At 40.1% G+C, this 17,783-nt stretch overlaps 1 protein-coding gene across 1 annotated transcript in view; it reads left to right on the plus strand.

Moving 5' to 3' along the window:
• RFTN2 (raftlin family member 2) overlaps nt 1-17,511 on the plus strand; it is a 65,957-nt gene extending 48,446 nt beyond the window's left edge. The window contains exons 8-9 of the mRNA XM_035007458.1: nt 6,265-6,343; nt 16,185-17,511. Of these exons, the coding sequence (XP_034863349.1) occupies nt 6,265-6,343; nt 16,185-16,457 (352 nt within the window). The 3' untranslated portion in view covers nt 16,458-17,511. The remainder of the gene's footprint in view (nt 1-6,264; nt 6,344-16,184) is intronic.
• The last annotated feature ends 272 nt before the right edge of the window (nt 17,512-17,783 follow it).

Here is a 17,783-nt window from a genome sequence, read left to right on the forward strand (position 1 = left end):
TGAGTCTTCAAATATTTGCTGAGCACCATTTAGAAAGGGGACTTTCTGTTAATTAACATGGAAGATGCAAAGATGAGGAGACAAGATCTTCAGGGAGCTCAGACGTGGTAGGAGGGAAACGTGTACCAGCAGCAAGACCTGGTAAAGCTCCATATGAGGGTTCCATGGGAGTCCCAAAAAGGAGGTGTTGCTCTTCAGTTGAGGGATCATTGAAGACTTTCTGAAAGAGGTCACCTTGAAATGAATCTCAAAAGATGGGCAGCCTGGAAAGAGGCAGAGGTGATGTCATGGGCATTCCGGTGGGAGAATACCATAAGCAGGAATTCCAAGACTAGACATGAGCAACTTACAATTCACACAGGACCATCAACCATGATCTTGGTTTTTTTATATTTTGAAGAATGTAGAAAGACTTGCTCCCACCTACCCATAAATTCTAAGCATTCTAGGTCTGTTTCAAAGATGCTTGAGGGGCACCTGGGTGGCTCAGATGGTTAAGTGTCTGCCTTTGGCTCAGGTCATGGTCCCAGGGTCCTGGGATCGAGTCCCGCATCAGGGTCCTTGCTCAGCGGGTAGCCTGCTTCTCCCTCTCCCTCTGCTTGCCGTTCCCCCTACTTGTGCTCTCTCTTTCTCTCTCTCTCTGTCAAATGAATAAATAAAATTTTTTTTTTTTTTTAAAGATACTTGAGGGCGCCTGGGTGGCTCAGTTGGTTAAGCGACTGCCTTCGGCTCAGGTCATGATCCCACAGTCCTGGGATCGAGTCCCACATCGGGCTCCCTGCTCTGTGGGGAGCCTGCTTCTCCCTCTCCCACTCCCCCTGCTTGTGTTCCCTCTCTCGCTGTGTCTCTCTCTGTCAAATAAATTAATTAAAAAAAAATCTTTAAAAGATACTTGAAATCATAAGCAAATATTAGACCAAGCACAAGTTCATGTTGTCCTCATTACTTCCTGCAAAAACAATCTAAAAGTTTAAATGCCACTAAAGATATTATCAAACTGTGATAGAACTGCTTTTTAATTTTGTTTCTGTGCTTGTTTAGTAATGCTGTTCACTCTTAACTGAATTCATGGGGCGAATTTTTTAAGGCACAGTTTCAATGATCCACCTTTTATGTGGCACTTAAATGCCATGGGCCAAGATCTTGCTCCTGTCTCTCTTTGCTTTTGCCATCCGAACACTAGGACCTGTGTGGTCTGTTTAAATAGTCTAATTGGTCCAGGAAAAAAATGAACACTTGTCTTTATTTTCTTCATTATTCTCCACTACAACTCCTAAACATTATAAGCTGAAATGATACATTTGGGAGATGCTACATAAATATCTGAACTTTTGCAAAATAGTCTATGCTTATCCATTCATTACAAAGTTTTCCAGTCAGAATGGAATTAAATTAGGTCACTCTTCTCTGTAATCAGGGCTTTACTGAGTTCCTTTAGATAGTATGGTGGTGTGGGAAATAGAGGAGCCTCAAGACAAAACTCTTAAAAACTCTGGGTCTCAATTCCCTTATCCACAAAATGGGGAAAATAGTACCTTTGTGCCCACCTTAAAGAGCTATCATAAGAGGGGTGCCTGGTTGGCTCAGTCAGTGGAGTGTGTGACTCTTGATCTTGAGGTTGTAGGTTCATGCCCCACGTTGGGTGTAGAGATTACTTAAAAATAAAATCTTTCTAGAAGTAGGGGGGGGCTATCATAAGAAACAACTGTCCTCATTTACAAGGAAAGGACTCAGTACACCAAAAGCACCATCCAAATCCAAGTTACCCTTCTTAGTTTAGTCCATAAGGTCTTCTGTTTTTGGGAAGCCAGTCTTTTTCTTGGTAGTCTGTAGATGCCATAGCAAACCCTGCTCCCTTAAACAACACCCAAATAGAAAGTCTTCTTTTTGTTTTCATATGAAAGGCATAGAAGAAGGTAAGGAAGAGAGAAGGAAACATTCATTGACCATCTGCTATGCTTCAGGATCCATGCTAAGAATTTTACTTCCACCACCTCACTGATATTGTTAGCACCACCTCTGTTTTACAGAAGAGAAACAGGAGGCTCAGAAAGTCTTGGTGACTAGCTCAGCATCACATAGCTAGTAAGTGGCAACACTCGGATGCAAACCCAGTGTTGGTCTGACTCTAAAGCCATACGTGCTGTTTCCCCCACACTCAACTGCCTCTCTAATAAATATGTCACCAACAAACGATGTGTCCGCACATTTCATAGTGTGAAGCTGTAGAGCTGGTCAAAACCCCATTTTCTCTCCCATCTGTGGCCTCACTCCTCTGCTTATACTGTAAATACAATCCCTGGCTCACTCTCCCCAGATCCTACACTAGTGTCTGCCCACATTAAAAGGTGAGTGTAATACCAAGACAGAGAGCAAAAGGCCCTTGTCCCAGGGACAGCAGCAATGCTGGTGGTCTCTCTTACTTCTTCTAGGTCTACACCTGCCCTCTGGTTTTTGCCTGACCCTAGGTATGAACCAAGAGCTGACTGAGGCTTTATCCTTTCACTCTACTTCAACCGATCTGACCTTTGCCTTATCTCCTTTAGGTTGGATCAGTGCCCCAGGTCCTACATGGACTTTGGCCTCTGGAGTCATGATGCTCTCCTGGTCCTTCTTCTGTACTAATGACCCTCTTTCCCTTCCCCAGTCTGGGCCCTTTTATCCCTTCATGCTGCTCCCCACCATTGCCTGCAGGGAACTTAGCCCCCCCAGGCCTGCCCTGGCTGACCCATCCCTCGTGCTGCCTGTGCCCTCGTGCTAACAGGGGCCCAGGGATTATCTGCTGCCCTCAGGAAGGAAGAACTAATGGATGTTTTCGTATCTTTGCAGACTATTCCCTTGACGAGCTTATCCTTGCAGCTTACACTCTTGACCAACACAGGTTGTGCTCTTTCAGAGCTTATGTGTAAATCTAGCGTTTCTCAAAAGCTGCCTTCATTTCTGTTACATCAAAGCATGATTGCCTATTAATAATAGTCTAAAAGAGAAGTTGAAGATTCTTAAATTCCTTGCAGGAAAATACAAAATTACTCAGTTAACTTTTTGGATGAAAATTGCTGCAGGGAATAGGAGACATAGGTCCTGACCTCTGAGCATCCAGGACATTTGAACTACTCTCCAGTCCTATAATGACACCATCAGTCAAATACTTTCAAAATCTGTGCTGTGAGGCAAACATTCCATCCCAGCTCAGTAAATAGAATTACCTCAGGAGCCACTGGAGACCGTGAGGCACTTGCCCTGCCAAACAGTTGTCCCTCTGTAAGGCTTCAGACCTCTTCCCCTTAGTTCTACCATGCTTAGATTCTCCAGACCAAAAAGGGTTCCATATCTCACGGATGTTCTGAAAATAGCAGGACACATTTTAAATCAGAATGGCCCTGGGGCACCTGGCTGGCTCAGTTGGAAAAGCATGCAACTCTTGATCTCAGGATTGTGAGTTCAAGCCCCACATTGGATATAGAGATTATTTAAATAAATAAACTAAAACAACAACAACAATGTGAAAAAAAATCAGAATGGCCCTCAGAAAATCAGGGACATAGCAGTCTCAGACATATTTCAAATTGAGGCACTTGTTCTAAGGACCTCCCCAAGAGATGGGAAAATGCTGACCTTCCACAGTCCTACCTGGGCTTCTGGAGACTGTCCTAAGATAGTCAGCCTTTGAGAAGGCATCTCTTCATTGACTGTTTTACCCCATTAGGAAAGGTCAAGAAGCCTGCTCTATTTTTTTTTTTTTTAAGATTTTACTTACTTATTTATTTATTTGTCAGAGAGATAGCACAAGCAGGGGGAGCAGCAGAGGGAGAGGGAGAAGCAGGCTCCTGCTGAGCAAGAAGCCTGATGTGGGACTCGATCCCAGGACCCTGGGATCATGACCTGAGCCAAAGACACTTAACCCACTGAGCCACCCAGGCATCCCAGAGAAGCCTGCTCTAGGTCAAACATCACATCCTTGGGCATTCAGACTTGCCTCAGCATATAATGGGTTGGAAAGAACTCACTCCAGGTCACTCACAATCCCTACCCTGACATTCTCCTGCTTTCTATTCAAGAAGAATAATTCTGCCCTGATTCCTCCTCATCTTTGCATAGTTCTAGGCCTGGTTCCCTCATGGGATTCTCTACCTGAATCACACACTTTGAACATTACCCAAAACCTCCTCTGTATTCTCGGGTACCTTCTCCCTTGACTTTTCTCTCTAGAAGATATTCTAGATTCTAAGACTTTTCCCTCCCACTTAACTCCACCCTACATTTCATTAAACAAATAGAAAAAGTAGAAGGAAATCACATTTGTCGTACACCTTCTAGGGGCAGGCACAGTGGAGGTCTTCATACACATCAACATAATTATCCTTCGCAAAGTCCCTGACAGGAAATGAAAGTGAGAGAATTTAAAAACTTTGCTAAAATGGTATCATCAGCTATTATGGTAGAGTAGGGATTTAAACCAGGATCTCCTTGGCTCCAAAGCCACTGCCTTTTCCAGCATATTCTGTACTTCCAAACACAGACCAGCCTATTCTGCACACTGCTAGTCTCTTCCCTGTATGCCTACATCACAACCCATGTCTCCTGATGATTGTTCCCAAAAGTAACAATATACAGTTAACCCTTGAACAACATGAGTTTGAACTGTACGGGTCCACTTACAAGCAGATTTATCTTGATAAATATAGTATAAAACTGTAAATGTATTTTCTCTTCCTTATGATTTTTTTCATAACATTTTCTTTTCTCTAGCTTACTTTATTGTAAGAATACAGTATATGATACATATACAAAATATGTTAGTTAACTGTTTATATATTTGGCAAGGCTACCAGTCAACAACAGGCTATTAGTAGTTAAGTTTTTGGAGAGTTCAAAATATATGTGGATTTTTTTTTTTTAAGATTTTATTTTTAAGTAACCTCTACTCCCAACCTGGGGCTCAAACTCACAACCCCAAGATCAAGAGTCACATGCTCTACCTACAAAACCAGTTAGGTGCCCCCTATATGTGGATTTTTGACTGCAGTGGGGAGGGAGTTGATGCCCCTAACCCCCCTGTTGTTCAAGGGTCAACTATACTTCATACCAAGTCTTTTCTTCTAATTAAAGACAAGGTTAAACTAAAATGAGATTAGACTAGAAGCATTCTTTTAAAAATAAAAATAAAAAAGAAGCAGTCTCTTACTACCACTTTGGGGGAAATTTTGCTATTTCTCAAAATTCAACAGTATCAGTAAGTTTGGGATTTTCAAATGGTGCGGGGTTAACATATACCGCTAGGGCCAGAGTTTCAATGTTGCATTTGTTTTCCAGAAAAAGAGCTCAGCATAAAATGCAGCTAATAGTGAGGTTTTGTTTGGGTTTTTTGCATAATAAAAGTCGTAACTGAGCAACATTAGCTACAGACACTCCTCCCCATAAAGCCCTGGAGACTGTGAAAAGCATTTCACAGAAATACAAACCCCAAGTAGTCTTTGGCAAGGGGTAATTTGCCATGATGATAGTTAAATAAGGAGAATACTGAGTAGCTGACTACAAAGAAGCATCTGAAAATAAAACTAGCTGTGGCTCAAGTCCCTCATCTGAAAATGTATATAAAATCTTTCACATGTGACAGCCTAAATTGGTCTCTTCTTCTTATGAGGCAAATTTGACAATGCATACCAAGAAGCTTAAATCATACCCTTTTGACCTAATAATCCTACTCCTGAGACTTTATCTCAAGGAAATAAGTCAAAAGAATAAGGAAGACTATCCATATTTTACAGCAACGTTATTTAAAATTTAGTGGAAAACTGGAAACAACCTAATTTTCCAATAATACAGGAAAGGCTTAATACATTTTAGTATCTTAATTCTTTGAGAGACTGCAGCTATTAAGAATATGATCACAAGTGTACAAACAAGGAAAGGGTGTTTAGTGAAAAGGATAGAACACAGAAATGCAAATATGTAGTGGTTACAGAACTGTGGAAATTTGCATTTTGATAAAGACTAGGAGAGGGCAAAAAAAGATAAAAATACTTACATTAGCACATTGAGATTACATGTTTTAAACAAATTTTCCTTTGGTAATGACTATCTTCAGTTTTTAGGCATTTTTTTTTCTTGTTTTTCCAGCTACAACTCATATAGAATCATATTTCATAATTATTTTTGGTTCAGAAGATTATATTACAAAGGATACATGTGGAATATTCTAGCCAAGTGTAAAATTAAGAATTACTAATTTGCCAATACTAACACTATTGTTTTAATTTGCAGTGAAGGGAATTTGGCTACAAAGCAAATTGTGTTCCTTCAGAGACCAGTTATGTGGAATTCAGCTGCTCAAACACCAGAAGTGAGTAAAATTGATGCTTTACTAACTAAATGTTCTTCTGAAGCATTTAATCCTTAAACTCTCACTGTAATTTTAAATGGTGAATACAGATGAGGAAATGTGGATATGGAAATAGTCTCTAAGCCAACATATAACAACAAAGGAAATATGTCAGTAACCAGGTGACAGGAGACAGTTCTGAAGGGGATCAAAATATGTTACCCAAAATGTGCCACGTGGGCAAAGGATTATTTTGAGCTGAAGGCAATTAAGAAACACAGACATAGGAGTAACTTTCTATCCTCTCCCTTTCTGATAAAAAGCAGGGCATAAATTTCCCTTTTTAAAGGTTAACTGGCTCAGTCGGTAGACTCCTGATCTTGAACTCACTCTGACTCTTGATCTCAGGGTTGTGAGTTCAAGCCTCATGTTGGGTATAGAGATTACTTAAAAAATAAAATCTTTTAAAAAAAAGGTAACATAAATTTCCATTTGTAAAATTGTCCCCCTCTCCTGTACTAGGAGGAGAAGACTCCTACTAATCACCAGAGATGACTTATTGCTAGAGACGGCACTGACTTGAGTCTACATAAACAAACCTTACTAAAATAACCCTTATCTTCCATTAGGTTTGCCACATACGTACCTTTCCACAATTCGCTGCCCACAGAAGCCCAAAGCCCTGTTCCTTTGTCTAGTCACTTTACTGAAATCATGTATAAGCTCCCAGGTCTAACAGCCTCTTTAGGTTTTCACTTTTCCTCTGTGAAGCCCCCATGGACATCCAAAATAAACCTTTTCTCCTGTTAATCTGTCTTTTGTTAGTTTAATTTGCAGGCCTCAGGTACTGAAACAAGAGGGTAGAGGAAAAGTTTTTTGTGAGTGTGCCTAATATTGCAACAGTCATCCAGATGGCCAACACACACATGAAAAGATGCTCAACATCACTCGTCATCAAAAAATGCAAATCAAAGCCACAGTGAGAGATCACCCCACACCAATCACAATGGTTAATATAAAAAAGATAAGAAATAGTACTGGCAAGGATGTGGTGAAAAGGAAATCCTTGTGCACTGTTGGTGGGAATGTTAATTGATGCAGCCACTGTGAAAAACTGTATGGAGTCTCCTCAAAAAATTAAAAATAGAATTACCATATGATCCAGTAATTGCACTTCTGGGCATTTACCCAAAGAATATGAAAACACTAATTTGAAAAGAGATATGTACCCCTATGTCTATTTCAGCATTATTTACAATAGCCAAGATATGGAAACAGTCCAAGTGTCCATCAACACATGAATGGATAAAGAAGGTGTGGTACACACACACACACACACACACACACACACACACACACACCATTAATGGAATATTACTCAGCCATAAAAAATGAAGTCTTGCTGTTAGCAACAACATGGATGGAGCTAGAAAGTATAATGCTAAGTGAAATCAGTCAGACAGAGAAAATACAAATACCATATGATTTCACTCATACGTGGAATTTAAGAAACAAAACAGATGAACAAAGAAAAAGACCAAAAAACAAACAAACAAACAAACAAAAAACCCAGACTCTTAAATATGGAGAACAAACTGGTGGTTACCAGAGGGGAGCAGAGGGGAGGTGGGTGGGGAAATGGATAAAATAGGTGAAGGGGATTAAGAATACACTTACTGTGATAAGTAGTAAGTAATGTATAGAATTGTTCAAACACTATTTGTACACCAGAGACTAATATAGCACTGTACATTACTTATACTGCAATTTAAAAATAATAATAAAGAAATAAAAATATTACAGAGATTCCATTTATATGACAGTCTCAAAAAGATAAAACTACAGTGTGGAGAACAGGTCAGTGGTTGGGCAAGGGAAGTGATAACGGGATCTCACGGGAGGTTTTAGGGGAGATAATGGAACTGTTCTGTGTCCTATTGTGGTTACACAAAACTATACATGGCTGTGGAAATTCATAGAACTATACACTTTTAGTATATAATAATCTAAAAATTAGAAGATTGCTTTATAAATCACATAGACTACATTTTTTTAGGTCTTTGTCCTTCATTAAAGTCTGTCCTTGGTAGAAACTAAAAGAACAGTGGAACAGATCAATGAAACTGGGAGCTGGTTCTTTGAAAGAATTAACAATATCGATAAACCCTTGGCCAGACTTATCAAAAAAAAAAAAGAGAGAGAGAGAGAAAGGACCCAAATAAATAAAATCATGAATGAAAGAGGAGAGACCACAACCAGCACCGAAGAAATACAAACAATTTAAGAACATATGATGAGCAACTATATGCCAACAAATTAGGCAATCTGGAAGAAATGGATGCATTCCTAGAGACATATAAACTACCAAAACTGAAACAGGAAGACATAGAAACCTGAACAGACCCATAACCAGCAAGGAAACTGAAGCAGTAATCAAAAATCTCCCAACAAAAAACAGCAGCCCAGGGCCAGATGGTTTCCCAGGGAAATTCTACCATACATTTAAAGAAGAATTAATACCTATTCTTCTGAAGTGGTTTCAAAAAATGGAAAAGGAAGGAAAACTTCCCAACTCTTTCTTTTTTTTTTTTTTTTAAAGATTTTATTTATTTATTTGACAGAGAGAGACACAGCAAGAGAGGGAACGCAAGCAGGGGGAGTGGGAGAGGGAGAAGCCGGCTTCCCGCTGAGCAGGGAGCCTGATGTGGGGCTCGATCCCAGGACCCTGGGATCATGACCTGAGCCGAAGGCAGACGCCTAACGACTGAGCCACCCAGGCGCCCCTTCCCAACTCTTTCTTTGAGGCCAGCATGACTTTGATCCCAAAACCAGACAAAGACCTCACCAAAAAGAATTACAGACCAATATCCCTGATGAACATGGATGCAAAAATACTCACCAAGATACTTGCCAATAGGATCCAACAGTACATTAAAAGAACTATTCATCATGACCAAGTGGGATTTATTCCTGGGCTGCAAGGGTGGTTCAACATCCACAAATCAATCAATGTGATACACTACATAAATAAAAGAAAGGACAAGAACCATATGATCCTCTCAATAGATGCAAAAAAAGCATCTGACAAAGTACAACATCCTTTCTTTATTAAAACTCTGCACAGTGTAGGGATAAAGGGAACACACCTCAATATCATAAAAGCCATCTCTGAAAAGCCCACAGTGAATATCATTCTCAATGGGGAAAAAATGAGAGCTTTTCCCCTAAGGTCCGGAACGCAACAGGGATGTCCACTATCACAACTGCTGTTCAACATAGAACTAGAAGTCCTGGCCTCAGCAAACAGACAATGAAAAGAAATAAAGGGCATCCAAACTGGTAAAGAAGAAGTCAACTCTCTCTCTTCACAGATGTGGAAAACCCAAAAGACTCCACCCAAAATGGCTAGAACTCATACAGGAATTCAGCAAAGTGGAAGGATATAAAATCAATGCACAAAATTGATTGCATTTCTATATATTAACAATGAGACAGAAGAAAGAGAAATTAAGAAGTTGATCCCATTTACAATTGCACCCAAAACCATAAGATACCTAAGAATAAACCTAACCAAAGAGGCAAAGGATATGCATTAAGAAAACTATAGAGGGACATCTGGGTGACTCAGTCGATTAAGCATCTGCCTTGGACTCAGGTCATGATCCCAAGGTCCTGGGATCAAGTCCCACATCGGGCTCTTTGCTCAGTGAAGAGCCTGCTTCTCCACCTGCCTGCCACTCCCCTTGCTTGTGCTCTCTCTCTCTGACAAATAAAAAAATTAAACCTTTAAAGAAAGAAAGAAGGGAAACTATAGAACACTCATGAAAGAAATTGAGGAAGACACAAAGAACTGGAAAAACATTCCATGCTAACAGATTGGAAGAGAAATTATTGTTGAAATGTCTATGCTACTTAGAGCAATCTATACATTCAAAGCAATGCCTATCAAAATACCATCAACATTTTCCACAGAACTGGAACAACAATCCTAAAATTTGTATGGAACCAGAAAAGACCCTGAATAGCAAAAGGAATGTTGAAAAAGAAAACCAAAACTGGTAGCATCACAATTCTAGACTTCAACCTCTATTACAAAGCTGTCATCATCAAGACAGTATGGTACTGGCACAAAAACAGACACACAGATTAATGGAACAGAACAGAGAAGCCAGAAATGGACCCTCAACTCCATGGTCAACTAATCTTCCACAAAACAAGAAAAAATATCCAATGGAAAAAAGACAATCTCTTCAACAAATGGTGTTGGGAAAATTGGACAGCCACATGCAGAAGAATGAAACTGGACCATTTCCTTACACTACACACAAAGACTCAAAATGGATGAAAGACTTAAATGTGAGATAGGAATCCATCAAAATCCCGGAGGAGAACACAGGCAGCAATGCTTGTGTTCCCTCTCTCGCTGTGTCTCTCTCTCTCTGTCAAAATAAGTAAATAAAATCTTTTTTAAAAAGGTATTTAGTTTCAACTAACTCAGAGTAGAGTTTCCATTCAGTGGTGTTTCTAGGAGTAGAAAACAGAACATGAAAAGGATTCCAGGGGATGGGGTGCATGTGTGTGCACGTGCACACAAGCGCTCACGTGTGCACGGACCCCCACACGCACGTGCATCCAGTGTCTGCCACACTCTCCAAGCCTCCGTACCCTCATCTATAAAATGTGGACAATGTAAGTACTTACCACAGGGTTGTGAGGAGGATTCAGTTAGAATACATGTAGAGGGCTTAGCACAATGCCTGGTCATATGAAATGTTGCTTTTGTTTTCAATAGGAACATTTTTCTTTCAATACTAGATGATTAAACACTACAATAACTCTATGGAGAAACTGAAGAAGAATCTAGAAATTCCTAATGACCCTCCATTTTCTCCAGCTAAAAATTACCTTCAGCTAGTATGCAGGAATGTAGTATATTAGTTTTTGATTATCCAAAAAACATATATGTATGTATATATATACACATACATATATATATGAAATATGGCAAAATATTAACAAGTTTAGAATTAGGTAATGAGTATATGGTGTTTGTTGTACTATCCTTTAAACTTTCTGTCTACTTGAAATTTTTCATAATTAGAAAGTTGGGGAGGTCGCCTGGGTGGCTCAGTTGGTTAAGTGACTGCCTTTGGCTCAGGTCATGATCCTGGAGTCCTGGGATCGAGTCCCGCATCGGGCTCCCTGCTCGGCGGGGAGTCTGCTTCTCCCTCTGACCCTCCCCTCCTCATGCTCTCTCTCTCTCATTCTCTCTCTCTCTCTCAAATAAATAAATAAAATCTTTAAAAAAAAAAAGAAAGAAAGTTGGGGAAAATTAAGCTAAAAAGCATTAGTCATCAACAACTTTTTATTAGTTATTAATTAGTAACTAATTAATTACTAAAATGCTATACCAAAAAGGCCCATAAGGAATGGTTTAAAAACAACAGACGGGTCTCTCTCTCGTAATAGTCTACAGATGGGCAGGGCCCTCTAGGGTGGGGCAAGGCTCTGCTTCATGACTGGTTAGCTCTGCTGCCCTCAACCTTTGGCTTCTGCCTCTGGACCCAGGACTGTTGTCACAGTTGTTGCCATGTCCAGCCAGCAAGAGGCAGGAAAGAGGAATTCCAGGCATGCTCCGAAGGCACTGACCCCTAAGTCACATATTTCTTCTCTTATCCCATTGACTTGAACTTATTTATGCCACCACAAGTGTCTGCAAGGGAGGCTGGGATATGCCACCTGGGCAACCACGTGCTGGTGCACATGGCCAGCTAAAAGTTGCAAGGCATTGGCAGAGAGGAGTTCTGTTACTGAAAGAAAGATGGAGAGAATAGGGAGGCAGGAGTTTAATGTTAATGGTTCCAATTTTAATTTATTTTTCTTCTTTAGAGCAGTTTTACATTCAAATAATATTCTTGTCCTTAAAATGTATCTCAAAATGAATGATTTCAGGAGGTAAAGGCTTCTTGGGCACATCTGTTGAATCATTTCTCTAACACAAACCAAGAAGTGAAGAGGCAGCAGCCAGAAAAATATTCTAAATTAGATCTTTTCCAAAGTAGCTATAATAAAATCATACAAACACTAAGAAATATTTAATGTACACATTAACTTCTTTCTTTACCTTACAGTGAGACAATTATTAAACTTTGTTCTTACTTTTTCAGTCATTTGAAGTTGATTTGAAATTATTTGAAAATCATAAGGGTCATTCTTTACTCATTAACTGTTAGTATCCTCGACTGAAGTCCATGTGAAATCCAATCAGGTGCTAGTATAAGCAGAGGATGTCGAGTATCTCAAAGAGCATTAAGTAAAAATCAAGATAAAAGCATTTTGCTTTTATATTTAATGAGGTTCTTCATCTAGAGAATGCTTTCCACTCAAAGCAAATGGGCTTTTTCCTGGTGTGAGCAGAAGGGGAAGAGTGGTCCCTGCTGCCGCAGGGCAAGGTTCAGGCTGGCGATCAGCTCTCTTCTAGGCCACCCATGTTATTACCTACTGATGTCCCTCCCTGGAAGTGTAAGGGACAGAAACCCTGCTCAGACAGCCTATGTATGTAAGGGAATTTATTGGCTTCTAGGTGGGAAGGATACTGGCATAGCTTTTAACATAAAAAAAGAGCTACAAGAACCCTCAGGTACTGACACTGGAGTTTCCAGGATGTTCTCTTTCATCTGTTTGCTTCAGCTTCTATGTGCATATGTGCAGAGGGCTTCTAATAAGGGGGGGGTGTGGCCACCTCATCAAAAAGAGCTTCGTAGGGGGGCGCCTGGGTGGCTCAGTCGTTAAGCATCTGCCTTCGGCTCAGGTCATGATCCCAGGGTCCTGGAATCAAGCCCTGCATCAGGCTCCCCACTCCACGGAGGGCCTGCTTCTCCCTTTCCCACTCCCCCCTGCTTGTGTTCCTGCTCTCGCTATCTCTCTCTCTGTCAAATAAATAAATAAAATCTTTAAAAAAAATTTTTTTTTAAAGAGCTTCTTAGGGTGCCTGGGTGGCTGGCTCAGTCAGTTAAGCATCCAACTCCTGATTTCGGCTCAGGTCATGATTTCAGGGTTCTGAGATTGAGTTCCGCACTGGGCTCAGTGCTGGGCGTGGAGCTTGCTTAAGATTTTAACAGCGGTATCTCTACAAGATAGGATTGTGGGTGGGTTTTGCTTTTTATCTTTGCCAGATTTTCTACACTGAACATGTATTATTTTTGTAACTGAAGGAAAATTGTATTTGGGAAACACACAAATCTTTGATCTTAAGTCTACTCATATTTTTGCAGCTGTGGGTAATATAGTGTGCAAAGAATGAGATAAGATACTTGGGATCCAGTTTGAGACCAGCTGTTCCCTGACCTTGCACAAATCCTGTCTTCCTTCTGGGCCTGGGTCCTACCTCTGTCGGATGAGGGTTTATAGTAGATGATCTCTCAGGACTGGTCGGGCTTCAGACTCCTACATTCTAAGTTATGAGAATATTGCAATTTGAACTGTTGGAAAAGCTATTAATTAAAGTGGAGTAGAGTGGGGGAGGCAATAGCATTGCTGAAGATGTATTAAGAGTCATATGGTAAAAAAGAAAATAAAAGTGTTTGTTCTGAAATCTTTTTTAGACTTACCTACCATGCTAGGTATTCTGTCATCTTCTAATATTTGAAATTTACATTTGGTGGCTGCTCACTTATTAAAACTTATCTAAAAGTAAATTACTATGAATATCATATCATTCTAACACCCATATTTTATTAAGAAAATTCTCATTGAGTATATGAGAGTTGGCCTCTCTCTATTGGCTGGCATACAATAAGGAATTTATTACAATATTTACATTTGACCCTGTTGCTGATGAGGAAGGAAAGATCCAGGCACCCAAGTGCTCCCAGGCATCCCTGCCTTCCTATTTCTCTAAGTCAACATTGAGAGGTCATCCAAGAGTAAATGCATTCTTTATGCATGTGGGAAAGGGAGCCAGCAGTCAGGCTTAAGAAAGGAGCCCAGCCTGGCAGTACTCACCAGCCCTTCCTGCAGCCACAGGGCCATATCCTCACTGACCAGGGTCCCGGTGCCAGGGAGAATATGCCATTCTCAAATCCAGCACCCAAAGAATAAAGCTGTCAGGTTCCACTGCTTGTATTAAATTCAATACTTCTGGTGAATGAGAATCAAAAAGAAAAGGATTTGAGGGGCACCTGGGTGGCTCAGATGGTTGAGCGTCTGCCTTCGGCTCAGGTCATGATCTCCAGGTCCTGGGATCAAGTCCCATGGCTAGCTCCCAGCTCAGCGGGAAGCCTACTTCTCCCTCTCCCTCTGCCTCTCTCCCTGCTTATGCTCTCTCTCTCTCTATCTCTGTGTCTCAAGTGAATAAATAAAATCTTTAAAAAAAAAAAAAGAAAAGAAACGGATTTGAGATCTGATATTTGCATCCGGTGAATACAAAGGGGCCAATGGAATTGTCACCACCATAGCTATGTCTGATTTGGGACCACGAAGGCTCTTATTGAGGCAGGACCCACTTGTTCGCTTAAACTTCCCCAAGGACTCCAGTAACTCAGCGAAAAAGAAAGAACTGCCAACACATGCCTTTCTATGCAGCATGCTGAGGGCTGCTTCTTCCTATACAAGCAACGTCATAAACAGTGGTTAGATTCCATGGTAGCATATTAAATCTAATTTAATAAAGTTTTTGTATGCTTTGTATATTTGCCATGAAAACCAGTAGAAAATACTTTTGTATTTTATACACTACAGTTCAACAAACCTATGGGTTAACAAACTTTTATCAGACCAGCCTGGGCATCTGACTTCTACACTTTTTTTTTCCTAAGTTTTATAATTGTAGCTCTTGCATTTAGGAAAATATAATCCTAGTTCCTAACTACCAATATAAGTGAACTTCCAAGAAATAAACTCTCTGTAAATTGGGAAATTACTGTGCTTTTTTATCTTTTTAAATTTTATCTTTATCTTTGTTTATCCTTGTTCAGATTTTTGTACCTAAGAGTATGTGAGCATATTCTAATATGTCACATTATCAGTATTAAAGATGCCCTTGTAGGGAAATCTCATCAGGAATCTGAACATCCACCTGTTGAGTTGCTACAATTTTCTCCCTGAGATTTCCTTGCATTGACTTATATGCCTTATTTTGACTTGTTACCTTGGCAAAGACCATGTCCTCTTTACTCTGAGCTGCACCAAGGACATTGTCAGCCCTCAGTAAATATTTCACAGCAAAAACACCCACAGTTTATGAAACAGTCTGCAGAACGAGCTGCTCCAGTTGCTGAGCATTCCCCCTGGGTCAGGCAGAAGCGGTTTGTAGCAGGACAAGGAGAGTGGCCTGCCTGACCCAGGAGGACCCTCCAGCCATTCCCTCAATATAAACGCAGTCAGAATTGTGACTCCTCTGTGCAGTCTATTTCTACGTGAAATGGGTGTGAGGTGGCCAGTGAAGCACGTTTTCTGCTGTATGGATCCCACCTAACACCAAGAAGAAAAATGGAACCTTTAATGTATTTCTACTCTACTTTGTTCCCCAAAGCATGATCTCAACAGGTTTCTCTCCCCAGAGATATCATTGAGGGCCCAGACATGTACACAACCAACCTGTCAATGAGGAAAAGGATGTGCCAAGAAGCTACTAAGAGTTGTGAAACAGAGAGGAGCTCATTCTTACCGGGAGGGGCGGGGGTGGGGGGTGGGGGAAGAAGGGAATGTGAAGAGTGGCTCTGAGCTGGTCCTTGAAGGCTTTTAGGATTTTGAAGAGAAGCAGGGAAAGGACATTTCGGGCTGAGTACAGTCTGTGCTAGATCAGAAGGACAGGAAAGCACCCATCTTTTTAACTCCTGGTTGCCAATCTCTTTTGTTTCAGAGGAAAGCTAGCCGGCATATAAAAGCTGAGGACAGGAACAAAGTCACCAGCAGGAGCATTGGACTGGACACGGCCACATCACCACCAGCAGAGAGCAGAAACCTGGCTGAGGAGCGCCTCCTCTCTCCTTCGAGAGAATGTTGGACGAAGGACAGGAGGCCACCGCAGTACAGCAGCTTCTCTGGGTTCAGCAGCAGTGACAGTGTCCTACGGGAATTAGACGACGGACAGTTTGACCAGGAAGACGGAGTGACTCAAGTCACTTGTATGTGAGCAATGAAGTCAAGCAACAGAAGGCCCTGTAAATAATTATTAAAATAATTGCCAACTGATTTTATTGTATTACTTTATCTGCATTTACGTAATATTTTGAATTTTTCCAGACTCTGGCTTTCCTCTAATCTGCATAAACTTGGGCTCAACCTCCCAGACAAGGAAGAATAACCAACATATTTGTAAATTTAGAATCATGTTTACACTTCTCTCAACTAAAACATCTGCTTAAACAGATGTTTCATTAGGTTATTAACCAATAATCTACTTCAGTTTCTCATGAATGTACAGGATGTACTTTTCTTTCAGTTCCTGATGAGAAGACTAAATATATCAACCAATATTTTGCCTAATTAGGAAGTTCTCAGGAAGTCAGAATCTTAGTTAAGGTAAAAAGCAATCTCTATCTCCCTCTAAATCCCCCTCTTTCATATACATGTAAAGGGCAAATTAATGAAATACCTATTTCCTGAATATAACAATTCAAATTTTGTCTTTTTAACGATGACATGTATATACAAAGCCAACTCCTGTTTGTTAAAATATTCTTCAAAAACATCCTTTTTGTATGTCTTTGCTTTTAAAGAAAGGGTCACCATGTTACCAACCCCGTACTGATTTCATTGAGCTTAAACTTTATTGCTTCTAATAGCCCAAAAATAGAGCAAAGCAGCATCCCTTAAAATTCAACATGAAAAGAACCCACAATCTCAACATTTAAAAACCTTAGTAGAATGAAAGAATTTTCTTCACCTTAAATTGCAAGAATAGAAAGGTACTCATAGCTCCATGTGTATGGAGACCCATGTGTTCCATCTCTGCTTTTCTTGCTCTGCTAATAGGGATGGCTCTGCCTTGCCCAGCCTTTAATAGGTAAAGATTAAAATTCTACATAATAGAGGATTTTCATCTATCTATGAAAGGCTTACTTTGAAATTTGGGAATCTTCAAGTGAAATACAACTGACTTCGCTATTGATGAATTCAGCCTATTATCGATTTTTATTAGCATTGGTGTTGACATTATCATTTGAATAATAAAATGTCATTTGTTATTGGGCTATTGTTTTTTTTTAACACAAATGCTCATAATATGTTTTGTACATATGACAGATAATGTATTACATGTTATCAAATATATAGTGTGACTAAACCAGGAAAATCTCCATGAATTGTTGATAAGATCAACATGGAATTATTTCACTTCTACCATGCAGAAGCATTACCTTTATAAGTACAAAGGAACTGAAGAATATTTTGTTTAGTATTATTCCATGGAAATAGCTATCAGCAATATCTGCAGAAATGTTTTTTTGTTTTGATTTTC

This window comes from Mirounga leonina, unplaced genomic scaffold (assembly GCF_011800145.1).
Source record: "Mirounga leonina isolate KUSES-001 unplaced genomic scaffold, KU_Mleo_1.0 Mir_151, whole genome shotgun sequence".
NCBI lineage: Eukaryota > Metazoa > Chordata > Mammalia > Carnivora > Phocidae > Mirounga > Mirounga leonina.